This window comes from Gossypium raimondii, chromosome 13, assembly GCF_025698545.1.
Source record: "Gossypium raimondii isolate GPD5lz chromosome 13, ASM2569854v1, whole genome shotgun sequence".
NCBI lineage: Eukaryota > Viridiplantae > Streptophyta > Magnoliopsida > Malvales > Malvaceae > Gossypium > Gossypium raimondii.
Window position 1 is genome coordinate 8,817,179 of NC_068577.1, and position 16,485 is coordinate 8,833,663.

The 16,485-nt window shown below is 35.9% G+C and overlaps 3 protein-coding genes across 6 annotated transcripts; 1 reads left to right on the forward strand and 2 right to left on the reverse strand.

The window, feature by feature from the left end:
* Nucleotides 1–4,352: 4,352 nt before the first annotated feature.
* On the forward strand, nt 4,353–12,602 carry LOC105782122 (uncharacterized). 3 transcript variants are annotated; one of them, XM_052625952.1, is made up of 5 exons: nt 4,353–4,573; nt 4,759–4,829; nt 5,219–5,305; nt 6,740–6,815; nt 11,398–12,602. In XM_052625952.1, the coding sequence occupies exons 1-5, from the start codon at nt 4,462–4,464 to the stop codon at nt 11,469–11,471; spliced, it is 420 nt and encodes a 139-aa protein (XP_052481912.1). In that variant the 5' UTR covers nt 4,353–4,461; the 3' UTR covers nt 11,472–12,602. The 3 variants fall into 3 exon arrangements, with proteins under 3 accessions (XP_052481912.1, XP_052481913.1, XP_012462087.1); XM_052625953.1 differs by lacking the exon at nt 11,398–12,602 and adding an exon at nt 8,415–8,461; XM_012606633.2 differs by lacking the exons at nt 6,740–6,815; nt 11,398–12,602 and adding an exon at nt 6,363–6,643 and having other exon boundaries at nt 4,357–4,573.
* On the reverse strand, nt 7,011–8,736 carry LOC105782118 (uncharacterized). Its single transcript, XM_012606622.2, has 2 exons — nt 8,421–8,736; nt 7,011–8,342 (listed from the first exon to the last, which is right to left on the reverse strand). Exons 1-2 carry the CDS (start codon nt 8,622–8,624, stop codon nt 7,104–7,106), a joined length of 1,443 nt encoding a protein of 480 aa, XP_012462076.1. The 5' UTR covers nt 8,625–8,736; the 3' UTR covers nt 7,011–7,103.
* LOC105782120 (secretory carrier-associated membrane protein 1) lies at nt 11,533–16,204 on the reverse strand. 2 transcript variants are annotated; one of them, XM_012606627.2, is made up of 13 exons: nt 15,986–16,204; nt 15,334–15,396; nt 14,307–14,408; nt 14,141–14,203; nt 13,672–13,705; nt 13,457–13,579; nt 13,120–13,182; nt 12,931–13,024; nt 12,693–12,738; nt 12,534–12,601; nt 12,127–12,175; nt 11,953–12,018; nt 11,533–11,852 (listed from the first exon to the last, which is right to left on the reverse strand). In XM_012606627.2, exons 1-13 carry the CDS (start codon nt 16,037–16,039, stop codon nt 11,766–11,768), a joined length of 912 nt encoding a protein of 303 aa, XP_012462081.1. In that variant the 5' UTR covers nt 16,040–16,204; the 3' UTR covers nt 11,533–11,765. The 2 variants fall into 2 exon arrangements, with proteins under 2 accessions (XP_012462081.1, XP_012462083.1); XM_012606629.2 differs by lacking the exon at nt 14,307–14,408 and having other exon boundaries at nt 15,986–16,203.
* Nucleotides 16,205–16,485: the final 281 nt, after the last annotated feature.

Below are 16,485 nucleotides of genomic sequence, written 5' to 3' on the forward strand. Positions count from 1 at the left end.
TTGAAATTATTATTAGATTATTCTAGCCATTCTGAAATGAGTTGTCTAAAAACCCAATACAAACATGTTACTGTAATGATGGTTCAAAGCACATATATGTAGCAGAGAGTAGATAAAACTTGGTCCGTGTAAAGATCCGCATATCGATTATAGTTTGTTTTAATATTATATTCGCAAAGTTGGTGCAGACACATCATTCATGCATTAATACATGATGCCTTAAGTCTTGATTAAGCTCTTTGTGTGGAAAGAGCTATGGATTCTAATTTCGCTTATTTTCTTGTTAACCTAGTCATTCAGTTGCCTTATAATTTGCTAAGGATGAATCATATTATAAATCAATTGTCAGAGTCTCATGGACCTTCCTTTTATGTCTTTGTTGTCACTAGAGGTGATCATGGGCCGGGCGGCCCGGCCTGGCCCGACGGCCCGCCCAAAATATAGGAGGGTTCGGGTAAAAATATAGGCCCAAAATATGGGCTTGGGTAAAAAATGAGGCCCGTTTAGAAAACGGGCCGGGCCTCGGGCAAAAATTTTTTGGCCCAGGCCCGGCCCGGCCTGGCCTGAATATAATATTTTTTTTTTTATTTTTTTAAAAATATATCTTTTGCTTCTTGTGAATCCATTCCCGTCCCCCATCTCCCAAAGGCCATTTCCCCCATTTCCCCTCTTCTACAAATCTCTAGCCCGACTGCCTTCCATTTTTTTCTCAACCTTCACCTTCACCTCCGGCAGCAGTCCTCCACCGATCCACCTCCAGTCCTCCATTTCAGTCACCTCTATTTAAGGTAATATTTCGATTGTCGATGAACCCTAGTTGTAGTTTTGCTTTCTTTTTCAAATTAAAATTTATGCTATTTCATTTTTAGAGGTATAGAGAATTTATCCATAAACTATCATTTGTTAATTTATTTTTTAAAATTGTATCTTTCTCAAATCTTCTAAAATTTGAGCAAAAGAGAATTATTAAAGTTTTTTTCTCTTCTGGCACTTCAATTTCCTATTTCGTTTGGATGTTGTGGAACTGTAAAAAAAGCTGTGATATAAGGGATTTTCTGCTTCTTCTTTTTTTTTTAAATTTCCAATGAAGAATATTAAGTGAAAGAATGATTCCTTTTCTTTGCTGTAGTTCTATTCATGTTTAAACTGCTTCTGTCAAAGCTCTTTGTTAATGCTTGATACATCTTTTATATAACGATTTCTTGAATAGATGGATTATGTATGTACTAAGGAAAAAAGTGGTTTGATTTTCTCTAGCTTCTAGATGAAGCTGATCGAATGCTTGACATGGGATTTGAAGAGGATGTTAACTTTATATTAGGAAAGACATGTTCTGGTATGTCTCTTTGTTGGTACATTGGAATTTTAAACTCCTAGAAGATGCTTAGATTAAAGCTTTTATCGATGCTTATGAGTAAACGCCACTAACCATTGATAACTTAAGGTTCAATCGGGCTAAAAATATTGTTCGTATCTTGATAGAATAATGCATGAGCAATTAGGTTGGAAATCCTCATGTTGCTTTTAACCTTGCGTACTCATCGATGGTAATGTTCAATGCTACATGGCTGCAGCGGTTCATCGGTTAGCTCAAGAGTACATGGACCCTAATCCTGTTAAGGTAATTATCTGAATGCTTGATGGTGTTGTCATAGTTTCCTATATATTTGAGAAAGTAATAAATTTGTTTTCAGGTTGTGATTGGCTCAGAAGATTTAGCTGCCAACCATGATGTTATGCATATAGTTGATATCTGATTTTATTTAACCGGTTAAACTGTCTTTCATATTAACTTATTTTGTATATATATATAAATGCTTTTATTAACAGTTTTTTTTCTTATGTAGGTTTTAAATGATCGTGTACATTATGAGCGATTGACTGCATTTACAATTTCTCTTCATTGGCTAAATAGAATGGGCAGCATTTAAAATTTGCACTCTGTATGTGTGTGACTGTGTGTTCTCTAACATTTTAATTGGGCTTCATTTAAATAAATAAGTTTGCAGATCCTTTCATTCCTTAAATTTAAAATGGTTCTTGAATTTTGATGCTATTATAAGTTTCACTTAGTTGTTGACTTTGAATTAAGCACATGAGCTATTTAAAACATGCGATTGTGCTAATCAATCTAATTTGATGATGTTAGTTTAACATGGCATTGAGATGGTCACTTGATATTCATGTGATTGCGAGTTATGCAACTCAAGTTGTTTGAGTTTAAAAGTTCAAAATCAGTTGTGGATACTTAATTGCATTAGAATTTAAGTACTTTTTATTGGTTCAATTTTGAGCTTTTTTTTATGTTCTTTCTTTCATTTAATTTCAGGAGTCAAAACTGTTGTTTAATTGAGTTGATTTTGTTTTGCATGAGTTAATTTATAAAAAAAACGGGCCGGGCTGGGCCGGGCTTGGGCTTAGGGATTTTTTCCCGAGCTGGGCCTGGACAAAATTTTAGGCCCATATTTCGGGCCGGACCGGGCCCAGGCCTAGGATGTGGGCCAAATTTTTTTCTGGGCCCAGCCCGAATCTGGCCCGGCCCCTCCCATGAGCACCTCTAGTTGTCACCTTCTTTTTCTTTTTTATTATTTCAGTTTTGAAAAGCTAATGAATTTTTATTGGTAATAATGCATTCTTACTACCACTGACTTGCATGAGCTTTGTTTGCTTATATTTGGTAGCCTGAACTTTATGTCAGTGTAGACACAATCATAAGTAGTTGAAACCTGAAGCTCATTGCATCCTGTTGATTCTGGTTTGGATGAACACAATGATAGTAATGCTGATTTTGGGGGATATTTTGATGAGAGTGATGATTATAAACGGTATTTAAATGAATCTAGCACTAGGAGTTAGAAGTCACAGTTGGACATTTATTTGGAAGAACCGGAACTTGAGTTGAATAGTCAAATAGATGTTTTAGATTATTGGAGCAAAAGTTCAGTTCGATACAATGAGCTTTCATTATTGGCTCTTGATCTTTTGACAATTCCAATATCGACTGTAGTTTCCGAATCGGCTTTTAGCATGGGAAAGAAAGTTATCACACTTTTGAGGAGTTCACTTAAGCCAAAAACGGTTCAAGCCGTTGTTTGCTTGGATGATTGGATGCGAGCTAAGGGATTTTCAGCAGGTAATTATTATTCCCGTTTTATTGTTCGAATTTTATATTATTTTTTCATCAATTTGATTATCTAATTATTTATTCTTATTTCATGTTAGAAATTGGTTGCAAAAAGGACGATGAGGACGATGAGGACGATGAGGACGATGATGATGATGATGTTTCTTCAGTAGCTTTTTAAGATACTTTCTTTCTAAATGTTTAAAATTTAATTTAGCTTACAATTTATATTTTGTTATGAAATTAAATATGTTGATGGATTAATGTATGAATATTATGGTTTGTTGCTTAATTTTCCAAAGTCATTTTGGAGGTATATGTACTTGTGGGGTTGAACTTATGTTTTCTTATCTCAAACATAGTTTGAAGCAAAATTAGAGATTGGGATTTTCAGTGCTTGATTTTGTTGTGATTATTATGATTTACAACAAACATATGGCTAAAACTTTGTACTAACATTTAAACAGTGGCATTCAAATTTTTTTAGATTTATTCTGATTAGTTATCATATTCTTTCTTGATATGCTACGCTAGATTTGGACATTCATTTAATACATTCTAGTTGATCTCTTTTCATCTAGTAACTTTGATCTTTGGATTAAAACTTTTAAAAAGAAAAAAGTTGAGCTTTACCATTTTAGTATAGAGTATAGAATAAGAAGTTAAGAACTGTCTCCATATTTTAAAATTTATATGATAAGTATTTTTGGCTACTTTTGTCTTACGTATTAAATTGAGTATGGAACTATGAATCAAAGATCAATGAGAGTAATAGTATGGATCAATTTTGATATTGTTATCCTTTAAAAGCATAAAATGTAATGATATGATAAACTTTAAAATATTTAAGTTAAAAAGTTAAAAGGAATTAAATTCTTAGTTAATTGTTTGTAATTACTTGTATAATCATTTTTATTTTTAAGATTTGATTGTTTGTAATTAAATTCAAATTAATTGTTTGTAATTAAATTCAAATAAGTAATCCTATTTTATTTTTTTTGTTCATTATATACAAAAAAAATTACAATTTGATATTTGATATAAATTCAATAACAATTAGTTTTAACTTTTAAGTAAAAAAAAAGGTCCGGGTCAGGCCAGGTCCAGGCTTCATATATTTTTCACGGGCTGGGCCCGAGCCTAAAAAACGGACTAAAATTTTTTATAGGCCCGACCCGAACCCGACCCGGCCTGGCCCATGAGTACCTCTACTTGGAAGCTGCAGGTCGTATCGTCACACTCCCGTTTCGTAGTAAAACAGCATCATCCATTGATTCCCTTCCCTTACTGCTCCCTCCCTCTTCCATTAAAAAAGAAGATAGAAAGCAGCTACCAAAATGGCTACTTTGCTAGCGGCTACAGGTCGTAGAGCAACTACTCTATCTCGATCCCCGGCTCTGTCTCAAGCCGCTTCTCTCATTCCTCGCCGTGGTCTTGCCGGCGCTGCGGGTATTCTCCGTTTTCCCTTTTTTTATTGTTACAATTTACAAGTTTTTGTTGACTCAAATATATGTAAAGTTTGTCTGAACGTTTTCGAATCTCATTTACCTTAGATCATAGTTGAAGCTAAAGGATCTTAGAAGTGAAGATCCTATTTTTACCCAACATTTCTTCAACTCTTTTGCGCTTTGCAGATCACCATGGACCCCCGAAGGTTAATTGTTGGCAAGACCCAATGAACCCATCTAAATGGAAAGAAGAGCACGTTAGTTTGTTTCTTTTTCATGCTTATATTTCAGTTCTGCCTTTTTATTTCTTACCCTAGTTCCAATTCTTTCCATGTTGTTTTTACCGTGCAAATTTTTGAAAACTGTTTTCTTTTAATTGATTTTGTACACCTAATTTAAGCCCTGTCCAGTCTCAATGATCGGTGCTTCATTTCCTTTACTTGAAGTTAAAAAATTTTGTTGAGTTTGAGCAGATTTTACATCACAGCATACAAGTTGATTCTTTTGCTTTTTACTCGACTATGTACAAATTAATTGATACTATTTCTGAATCAATATAATTTAGATTGGTGGGAAAACAATGTAGTGGAAATTAGACAAGTTGTAAATGTGGAAACTGTCTTGACCTTTTTTTACGGTTGTGCAGTTTGTTATTGTCTCTTTATCCGGTTGGGGCCTGCTTTTCTTTAGCGGATACAAGTTCTTCACTAAAGGCAAAGGCAAGAAGGAAGAGGTACTTTTATACTGAACTTTGGTTGTTATTAGATTGGAACCTCTGCATTTTCTTTTCTATTATCTATTTATATGTGATATGATGAAATTCAAGGAGTGTCATTATGGACTGTCAGTGCCTATTAACAAAATGAAACGACTGCACTAAGCAGAACAAACACATGCATCGCTGATTACAATTAAACAAATAGTCATTGAACAAACAAGTTTTACTCTAATCTCCATTTTTTTTATAAGCATCGGGTAATTTAATATCATCCTGTGCAATCTGTTGTAGTCTCGGAATTCTGAATCAAACAGTTTCCTGAATTTGTTGAGAATGTTGAAGCAGACTTTGCACCTTTACACTGAAGTCTGAACCGATAAACTTCCTCGACCTTGTTGAGAATAGCTTAAACAGACTTTGCAACTTTATCATGAAGCCTGAACTCAACTGAACTCACTAGACTAATCCCCAACCTGTTTATGAATGCTACAAATTTGATTGCATACATACTTAGTGTGAGAACAAGAAATCAATACATGACCTTGGTTTCCAAATGCTCATCACAAACCAACACAAATTACATTAGTAACTAGTAAGAGGCATCTCCTATGAGCCAAGTTTGTCCTTATTAGGAAGTATGTCTAGAATTACCATCCAAGTGATGATATCATGTCTAGGAATCTGATGCTTGAACCATAAAATTCTCTACCAGCTTATGCACGTTTGCATCATCACAAGGTCTAGCTACACGATACCTGCGAGCAGAGTTGAACCAATTAACATCATATGCTGTTACTTGAGTTGATTAAAATTTCCTTCTCCTGACAATGCCTTAGGTTAGGTCAATGTTTCTTGTGGCTTTTCTATTGAGTCAAACTTCATCTCATTTTGTTGGAGATGTTTCCACTAGTTGATGACCTTGTTTTATTGAGTATCTAACAAGAAATTGACAATGGGGTGCTTAGCAATTTCTAAAAGCGTGATGGAATGCCTAAGCATGTTTTCAGATTTACATTATTGTTGAGCATCAATTATATCTTATCCCTTCATTTTAACTTTTGTTTTGTGGCAGAACATGGTGGAAACGACACATTAATGAGGTTGGAGTTTCTAAATTTTACAAATAGTCCATGAATAATGTGTTTCTGGAACTTCCATGTCCTTGGGCATCATCTTGACTTTTCTGTTTTCTTTTCTTTTCTTTTTCCCTTAAGTAAATTTGGAGGCAGCTTCTTATTAGTGAACATACAGCCTGTTTCATTGGCTTGTCTCGTTGGTAATGGGATGTAACAGTTTTTAAGACCCAAAATGTGTTGATGAATTGGAAAATTTAATGAACTATGTTTTTATGCATGTTGTCTTGATTTTGTTTGACCCCTATGCCAAATATAACTTAATAACTATGTTTAATGTTATGTGATACAATATGTTTGACATTATAACAAGCAGGAGCTTGAAGTAATGTGGATACAGTGCTTCGATTTGAGAACCAACCCATCATTCAAAAAAGAGAGGAGAAATCCAGGTTTCATTTATTTCTGAAAATGATTTCTGTATTCCTTTTCGTGTTTGTTTGAAAACAGAAGGTAAAAATGTTTCAAACGATTGAAAGGTACCTTTTTAGGCATATAACTTGTGAAAGTAAGACCAACAACAATGAACACTTGAACTACCATGTAGATTTTTACTAATTCTAAACATAATTTCCTTCATTGCTTAAAGAAAGGATAGTCAATTACTGAAATAAGAGCAATACAGGTACTTAAAAGCTAGGACATAACACTTGAGAAGTGGTGTTAACTAAAACTCAGTCTCAAGACTCGTCCATTTCTTCCTTGTACCCTTGTTTATCTTGTGAATCAGACATAAAATCACCGGAAAGGTCACCATTTGTTGCTGCTTGTTTATCTGTAATCTCCATATCTTCCATTTCATCTCTTTTGGCAACTTCCTTCTCCTGTTCTTCCACGTCCCTGCTGTTATCATTGGTTGCTTCAAAATTTTGCTGATTGACTTCATTTGTGTTATTACTGGCTTCTCCATTGACACCAGTGTTTTCTGATACTTTTCTTGCCTCGGAGTTATCTTGGTTGGTGGACATTGCCTCAGAGTTGTGATGCCTCAACAAATTTGCTGTTGCAAGATCCATTTCCTTCCTCAGACCTGTTTCGGGTTTGCCCCACTCTTCCATGCTTCTTACATCTTGATATTCTGTTGAAAATATTCTACTTGTGCTTTCCACTCCATCTATTTCAGAATTTACATTCTTCAAACATTTTCCAACATTCTCAAGGAATCTCTTCTTTGCAAATATCATCCCTTTTGTTGTGCTTAAATTTCCAAATCTCTCTGCTAAGCTTGAAATCTTACTATCATCCGTTTCCAGTTTGTTCCTACCTTGATGACTTGGTTGGCTTTTATGAAGCTCACCTTCTTGTTGGGGACTACTCTTGTTTTTGCCTTCATCCATGTGCTCAAATGTTGCAGTAGCTTTTGCATGATTCTTTTCCATATCCGTTGTTGTATGTTTAGAATTCATATCATTTTCAAGAGTAGTCTCACCCTTTTTCTCATCTCCATTTTTAACCCATTCTCTGTTGTCTTCCTGATGATGAGGATAACTCGATTTAGTTTTGTCCTGACCTTTTGTAGAATTATAAGCACCTCCGCCATCCTCACGGACACGTGTCAACGCTGTCTTTGACTCCATAATTGTTATATTTATTGGAGGATTTGCTGGGTGATGAGTAGTGAGAGAGGAGTTGAGGCGGTGCTTCAAGTCCTGGATTTCATCCTCCTTTTGCTTCAAAGTTGCTATTAAAGCTGGGAGCTGAGGATTTTGGTTTCCTGAATGTCGGAGGAGTTTGATCTGGTTTTGTTTATCCACCAGTTCAGACTCCGTGGTCTTTTGCTCGTCTTTGAGGGAATCAATGGTAGATAGCATTTCCAAGAGCCTATGATCCAACTCCATTTTCTGCTTTCTAAGAGAGTTCATCTTTGCTTTTGTCTCTTCAGCTTTCCCTTTCAGTTGTTTGGTGTATTCTGTTTGTTTCTGTAATGAAAAACACAACACATGTAGAACCCTCAAGACAATTTATTTATGTAATATATGATAGAAAAGCAGGGAGACCTGCAGCAGGAGCTGAAGGGAAATGAGGTGATGGCTGTTCTCTTGGAGGAGGTTGGAAATGCGTCTCTCGCGGAGCTTGTGGAGGGCCATAATAGCAAGCATTGCAACCCCAAAGGCCAAAAGCAGCACCAACCCACAGGGTCTTGGCCTCTGCTGCCCGTTTCCATTACCTTTCTGAGATATTAATAATCCTCCCATCGCCATCTCTTACTCCTTTTTCAGATATCAACAACCAAGTAAGATAGGGAGATGTTTAAATAAAAAAGGAGGATACTTGGTGTTGCTTAATTTGCTTGTCATGTAGAAAGAACCATGCAACTACTCTCCACCAGCATGGGAGTTGTTTTCAGGCGGTGATTCTGGACTCCACACTCACACTGCATTCATTGTTTTAATGTTCACCTCTTCTTTTTACCACAATGGTAATAGCCCCTCCATTGTTGTTCTGAATTGCAGGCATCTATTTAGATTAACTACTCTGAAAACACTCCAATACCGTCAAATGAAAAATCAGTTGGGATAAAAGTTGTATCGGATCAAAACTCCGAGCTGATTTTATTTAAATAAATTTTTTTATTATAAAATTCAGGCTTAATTAGTAATAATTAAGGTTTTGATGGATTAGCCATAGTTGAGTAGAGATGAAGGTGGTGGTGTCGTTTAAACGCCATTGGTGTTGTTTAACCCTCCAAAATACAACCATTACCAATCAGACAAATATTCCCAAATCCTGCAATTGCGCAAGTTGGATAATCTTTTCCCTGCAATCCATCTCCTAAAAACTCTTGATTTCCCAGCCCAAACATCCTCTTCCATTAAACCTTCACTATACTCTCGCCTCTTGAAGGCATGCACATACCTTCAATCTTTTCCTCACGGGCTCCAACTCCACGCCCACGTCATTAAATCTGATCTCCATATGGATCGTTCTGTAGGTATCAGTTTATTTGCTCTCTACTTTGTGTACCGATTTTAGAGAAACTCGGAGAGTTTTCGATACGTTGCTTGTAAAAGATGATAATTCGTGTACGTTGATGGTTTCGGAGTATATTAGAGCGGGAAAACCAAAGAGTTCGCTTCAACTGTTTCTCGAATTAGTGGGGTTGGGAATTGAGCCTAGTGGGTTCACTCTATCTGCTGTGATAAAAGCCTGTTCGATTCTTGGGATATTGCTTTCATGGGAATTATGAAACGTGGGTTTGATTCGGATAATGTAATTATGACCGCGTTGATTGATTTCTATGGGAGGAATGGGCAGTTGAATGAGGTGTGCCAGATGTTCGATGAATTGCCTGAACCGGATGCAATTTGTTTGGATTCTGTGATTTCGGCTTACACTTGCGACAATTTTGACAGCTTGTGGGAGTTTAGGGTGGTTGAGGTAGGGGAAGCAAGTGCATGCGCAGGTCATTACTTGTAGACTTGGTGTAGACATGGTGATGCGGTTCTAGAACGGTCTCTTCTTGACATGTATGGCAAGTGTGGGTGGGCTGAGGAGTCTCAGCATGTTTTCGATAGGATGTCGAAGAAGGATTCACTTGCTTGGGCTGCCTTACTTGGTGTTTACTGTCAGAATAAAGACTGAATCTGTTATTAGAAAATTTAGGGAAATGCGTGATGAAATTAATTTGTGCATGTGCAAGTGCAAGTGCAAGTGCGGCTGCTTTAACACAAGGGAAACAAGTTCATTGCCAGTATGTGAGAAGGATTGGTTGGAGAAATGTGGTTGTAGAATCAGCCTTGGTGGATCTTCACGCAAGATCCGAGGCTATTGATGTAGCGCATCGCATCTTCATGTGGATGTCTGATAGAAACTTGATAACACGGAGCTCAATGATCTATGGGTTTGCTCAGAATGGAAGAGGTGGAGAAGCTCTAACCACATTTAATGAGATGATGGAGGGCATGGAGCCTGATTGTATTAGTTTTACCGGGGTTCTTTACACTTGGAGTCATACTGGGTTGGTAGATGAAGACGATATTTTAACTTAATGACGGGGGAATATGGGATTAGACCTGAGATTCAACATTACAATTGCATCGTTGATCTGTTGGGCTGTGCTGGGTTGCTAGAAGAAGCTGAAAGTTTGATAGAGGATTCAGATTTTAAAGATGATTCATGTCTATGGGCTGTTATTCTTGCGGCTTGCTCAACCAGTACAAATTCCAGTACTGCAGAGCGCATTGCAAGAGAAGTGATTCAACTTACACCTCACCAACGAGTTATGCTGTGTTGGCTAATGTATATAAAGCAGTAGGCCGATGGGATGATGCTTTTAAACTTAACAAGCTAATGAAAGATAGAGGAGTTAAGAAGACTGAAGCCAACCGCACCTACTAGGAACACACATGCCTTCTTGTCTCAGGAATGATGATGCTTTGGTTTCAAATCCTTTAGATGTACACTCCAGTGTGATTATTTTCCGCTCATCCCCCATTTTCAACCTCCACTAAACAACTTGACCCTCCAATGAAAGGTTAAAATTTTCATTCTTATAACTTTTCTTTTTTTACTTTCTTTATATTCTAAATAAATTATGTTTAATTTTTTCACAAAGTTAATTAGTTTTTTAAGTTATTTATTTAAGCAAAAATAGCTTAAGTTCGAATAACAATTGTAAAAAAAAATTTATAAGTGATGTAATTAGTTAATTAATTAATAGACTGGATTAATTAAAATATTTAAATAAACATAAAAATAAAATATTTTATAACTTTAAATATTATTAAATATATAAATAATGTTAGTAATCATCATACCATACCACCAGCATTTAACACAAATCCTATCATAGTTAATCTCACCAGAAAAGTAACATGATGAAGATATTGAATGAAAGTTTAGTGTACGCCATTTGGAAACTGTTTCTGATTAGCACACCCTAAAATCATATAGATTTAGTACAAAGTCTCAAGCACAAAATGTAGCAGAAGAAAAAGACCACTAATTAGCATGTAATGTTAGCCCTCTTTGCAGACAGGACTACTGCAGGTCTTCTTCGCTCATCATCTCGGGCAGCAGAGATTAAAGCAAAAGAATCCTTCGATTAAGTCGAACAACACGGAAATATGAGCAACACAACTATTAAAAGTTAAGACTGCTAAACCTTACTAACCACAAATTTTGATTGTCATTGTATCCAACTTTTATCTGATTTCTCAACCTTCTTCGTTCAGCAGTATGTGTATATATTTAAACAACATATCAATAAAATGAATAGGCAAGTAAGTCAGCCAGGAAGGGTATGGGAAGAAGATGCAATTTGAGTACATGGTATCTTATCTCACAAGATCTAAGTCCAACACAAGCAAATACCATCTTCTGCTACGGCCTCCTTATCATTATCAGAGTGCTGCCGCCACGGTTCTTCTTGCCGCCTCACGCTTCATCTCGTCAGCTTTACCGCTACCTCTGAAATACATGTAAACTTGCTGCAAATTTGAAAGAGAAAAAGAAAACTGAAGGCTTTAGAAGAAACGAAAATGGGGAAAGTTTTGCTGAAAAAGTAATCAAAGACGAGGAATTTATGACCTGAATAACCCAGACACTGAGCAATGATTCAATGCAGAAAAATCCAAAACCAATGAAGTAGAATATCTGCAAGTCAAAATGAAGCATACCATGTCAAGTCTTCTCAGAGATTGTACTGAAGTAAAACCAGAAACAACAATTGCAGGCAAAGCATCCTAATGGCCTAAAACTTACCCCCACCAAAGCATTGTGGCCAATGAGATCAATCGCAGGCAAAATACCTCTGCACCGTTAACACATCAGCTATAGATTACCATAGAGGTACAAGTATACAAGATTAAAGTACCAAAAAAAAAACTGCTCATATATGAAAAGGATAAAAACATATTTTCCAATGTGGTTGAGAATTCAGGGATAGATTTGCTTCCCCTTCAGATTGTATAAAACTGTAGAACACAAACCATGTATGAATATTCAGGTAGAAATATTCAAAAACCCACCAAGGAAATCTTAGGTTTTAAAAAGGCAAGATATCCACTCTCTAAAAATTGTTACCTTCTCTATAAAAGAATTAAACCAAAAAAAAAAAAAAGAAAAACAATCAAAATCCTTTAGGGAGGAAAAATTTCTAACACACTTACGCAAGGGATTTCCCCTTGAAAATAATTGGGGGAGCAACTGAAGCAAAGATGCAAAAGCCAATATGCAACTGCGAGGAAGAGAGGAATCAGAAATGAGAAGCTTTCTAATATGTCTTCAATGAATATGGAACAATTACAGTGAGAAAGCAAGAAGCATACCAAGTAAAACAAAAAAAACCATCCAAATTTCAACGCACTATCAGTCCTGTAAAATGAACAGGAACATAGCAACACAGGATAAGATTAAGGATTACACGAAAGGCTTACATTTATAATCATTGGAATCAAGACAGTAGAAATAATTGCACAAAGTACTACCATCTTTATATGCAATAATTGGACAGATACAGTTTTTAGTTACTTGTAAACCAAATAAGGAATAACCCAAGAGTAGTACCTCATAGCACGATAGAGAGGGCGATACCACATTACGTAGCCACCAGGGACCCCAGATATGAAATATATAATGGCAAGAAACCAAATTGTTGGACCTGCAATAAAATACAAACTTATACTATGATAAAGATGTCAAAATAGAAATTAAACACTTGACGGATTAAGCACAATACTAACTTTCAAAACCCACCTTCTCCTTTGATCCAGGCTGTAGTAACAGCTAACACATTCCAAGTGAGACAAAGAACCAAACCTTCCATCCAAATAAAATTACAGACTTAAGTCAGCATTGGCCATAATAACAAATTGACAATTTAGACGTTTTTCAAGATGTGAACAGAAATGATCATTACAGCCAATACAAATCACATTTTTAACTGAAAGACTCACCGAAGACTTAAATGTAAGAAGAGCAAGAAAAATATGGAAAAAGAACAAGGCCAAACCAAAACCAACATCCAAGCACTCCATTTTATACTGGTGAAAGTTTTTTCAAAAGAACCAGAAAAACCTGAACTTGAACTCACCTAACAATGTTGTGAAAGCAACATACTGAATCTTTTGTAGGTGGACTGGTATTTCATTTGCAATATCATGATGGATAATAGGAAAATACGGTGGCCAATTTTTGTCCTCTATTACAATTCCAGCTGCCAAGAACAAGGCAAGAACACATGTCAAAATCAAACTGGTAATGCACAAACTCGTGACTCATCAAGATAAAAAATAAAAAAGAACCTACCTCGTGCTATTGCATCCTCTTTCCTTCTCAATTCCTGCAAAATATAAAGCTAACATTCAGTTACTATGAGGACAAATTATTCTAAGAGCAAAATGAATAGCAAAACCACCTTACATACAACACAGTTACATATTGCATCCGAACATATAAGAATCAAGTCATTGCATAATTTAGTATTTTCATAATAAAAAGACTACAGAACATAAAGATATTTTACAAGCATTGAGACAGAAAAACTAAACTGAAATATGAATAAGAAATTCATATTCAAAAACTATGGCTTTGAATTTTTTTGTGCCAAGATAGCAATATTTAAATTACTTCAGAAATCTATATAATTTGTAACTGCAATGCGAAAGGAACAACTTATCACAATTGATATTGAATACCGCAAAAATAAATCGGAAGCACCAGACTTATTATTCAAGGGCCAGCCTCACTCGAGTGTAAACAGCCAACAACAAATTACCTGTTCACGCTTATTCAGTTCAGCCTCTTTTGCTTTAAGTTCCTTTTCTCTTGCTTTTAGATCCTAGATTTGATAAGACAAAAACATCAAAAGAAGTCTTTTGCTTAAACATAATATCCAAAAACATGACAAACGGCCATCCAATATATGAAAACTTTTAGGATACCTTGGCAGAATCAAGAGGAATATCTACAGTTGCACCACGGTCATATGGTTCAGGAGGAAGGGGTGAAAGCCTAGATGTTGCAGAAGGAACACTACCGGGGTTCTATATTGTGTATTTTACAAGCAAGACTTTAAGCATTTGCACAGGATCATTAATTTATGCATACAGAAGCACAACACTTATAGCAGCATATATAGGACACGAAAGTAAACCAGTCACATGAGAAAGTATTACACGGTCAACAAGCAGTCTTGCAAAAAAGTTTCACAAAGCACGCAAGGTATAAGCTAATGGGAAATCAGGTCCCATGCAAATTTTGGATAAACGATGTTGCACAAAACTGCATCTGCAATCAGGTTTCAACAGGCCATGTTCCTAAATATCATGATATACATGACTTTCATGCCAGATCTCCTGTCACATGGAGAAAGCATGCTCATCCCTCCATAACAGCTCTCCTTGAGCTTTGCTTTCATTCTTGGACTGTGTAATGTGGCCTTTCATGGAGCACCTATTTTGGATCTATCTGATCTCCATTCTAAAGAAAACAAGCTGTTTAAGAACAGGGAAATAATAGAATTTATTGAAACCCAGCAACATATGCAGTGGCTGGGAAGGGTTATAAATTCATCCAAGAAAAAATTCTGGCACGGCTATCAATGCTAACAGTAGCAACCACCTCAAGACCATTAAAAATGAAGCATTTCCAATCATATCAAACATTGATAGCATCTTCGCTGATGATAACCAATTTCATCATTGCAACCACCACAAAGCTACAACTTAGTGCATTACCATTAATTAGTTAGAATAAAGCCAAAGCATGGTTATCATGTGAAAATCGATGATCAACTTTCACTAGTCATTGCAACCAACCTATGAATTACTAGACACATACAGAAGAGGTTAGTATGTCAACCATTCTACACCTGTCACCAGATTTTGCTATTCCCACAATTGAAATTGTACTATACAAACATTATGCAGGTAGAGGTAACCAGACAATTGTAGGAAAAATAGTACTTACAGTAGTATAAAAGGCACCTCCACCATAATTTGATTGCCCCGATCCTTTCCTAACTGCTGGATCCTGCGATAAATAAAATGGAAACATACAGATCATTCCAAGCAAAAACAATAATTAAGAGCTTTAACAAAAAAAATCATCATGCAAAAGTTAAATCACTACTAATTTTGAAGGGATACCATGACGAGGTTCAGTGTGTTCAAATCAAAAAAACAAGTAAACCATATTCAACAAAGAAAAGCCGTACACCATGAATTCACACCATCACAAGCATCAGTTTTACGTATCAGAAACAAAGCTTATTGTTAGAATACTGGCATTATTAGAGTCTAAGGCAGTTTCTTTCACTTCGTAGCTTTACATTTCCCGCAACGAAGAAAAAAGTACATGAACACAGTTACTAGAACTACATTATGGAAAACAAGAAATCCTACATAAAATGAACTAAATTTAACATAAAAATTTCCAATCAGCAGCGCAAATGGAACAGATCTAGCAATTTAGCTAATCAGTCATCCAAGTCGTCAAAACCTACGGATCAAATCTCGTCGGAAGAAAGCAGAAAAATGTGCAAATCTACAATCGGTGGCACTGGAATTTATGAAAGAAAAAATGGAATATGAATACGTGAAAACGTGCATACGAAACTTACCGAAAAAGGATTGACCTCTTCCTCTGCGAAAGGGTTAGCATCGAAGCGACTCATCGAATCTCAAAAATGAAACTGCCAACACTAAGGCAATGCGATATAGATCTGAATTTGAGACACTGAGAATAAAAAAGGCTTGGTGACAATGATAGTTAAAGGAAACTAAAAGACGGATTTGGAGAAGATAAAGGGGAGAAAGAAGTGTGACCAAAGTAAAAGGATCAAGTAAGCCGCGGGTGGGGTTTTAAATACGAATCGTAATGGGCTTGAATTATGTCCAATTTTGGGGCCAATTCCGCGTCTTTCTTTAGCGGTTAGCAGCATTGTTCCTTTTAATTAATTAAAAAAAGGGATTAATTGCACATACGTTTTCAAACTATCATGTTTCTGTGTTGAAATTTGTCACGAAATTTCAAAAATTGATCAATCAAGTCCCTTGAGTATTAGACTTGAAGCATTATTGATTCACAATTTAGAGAAAAGAGAGACAATGTTATTAAATT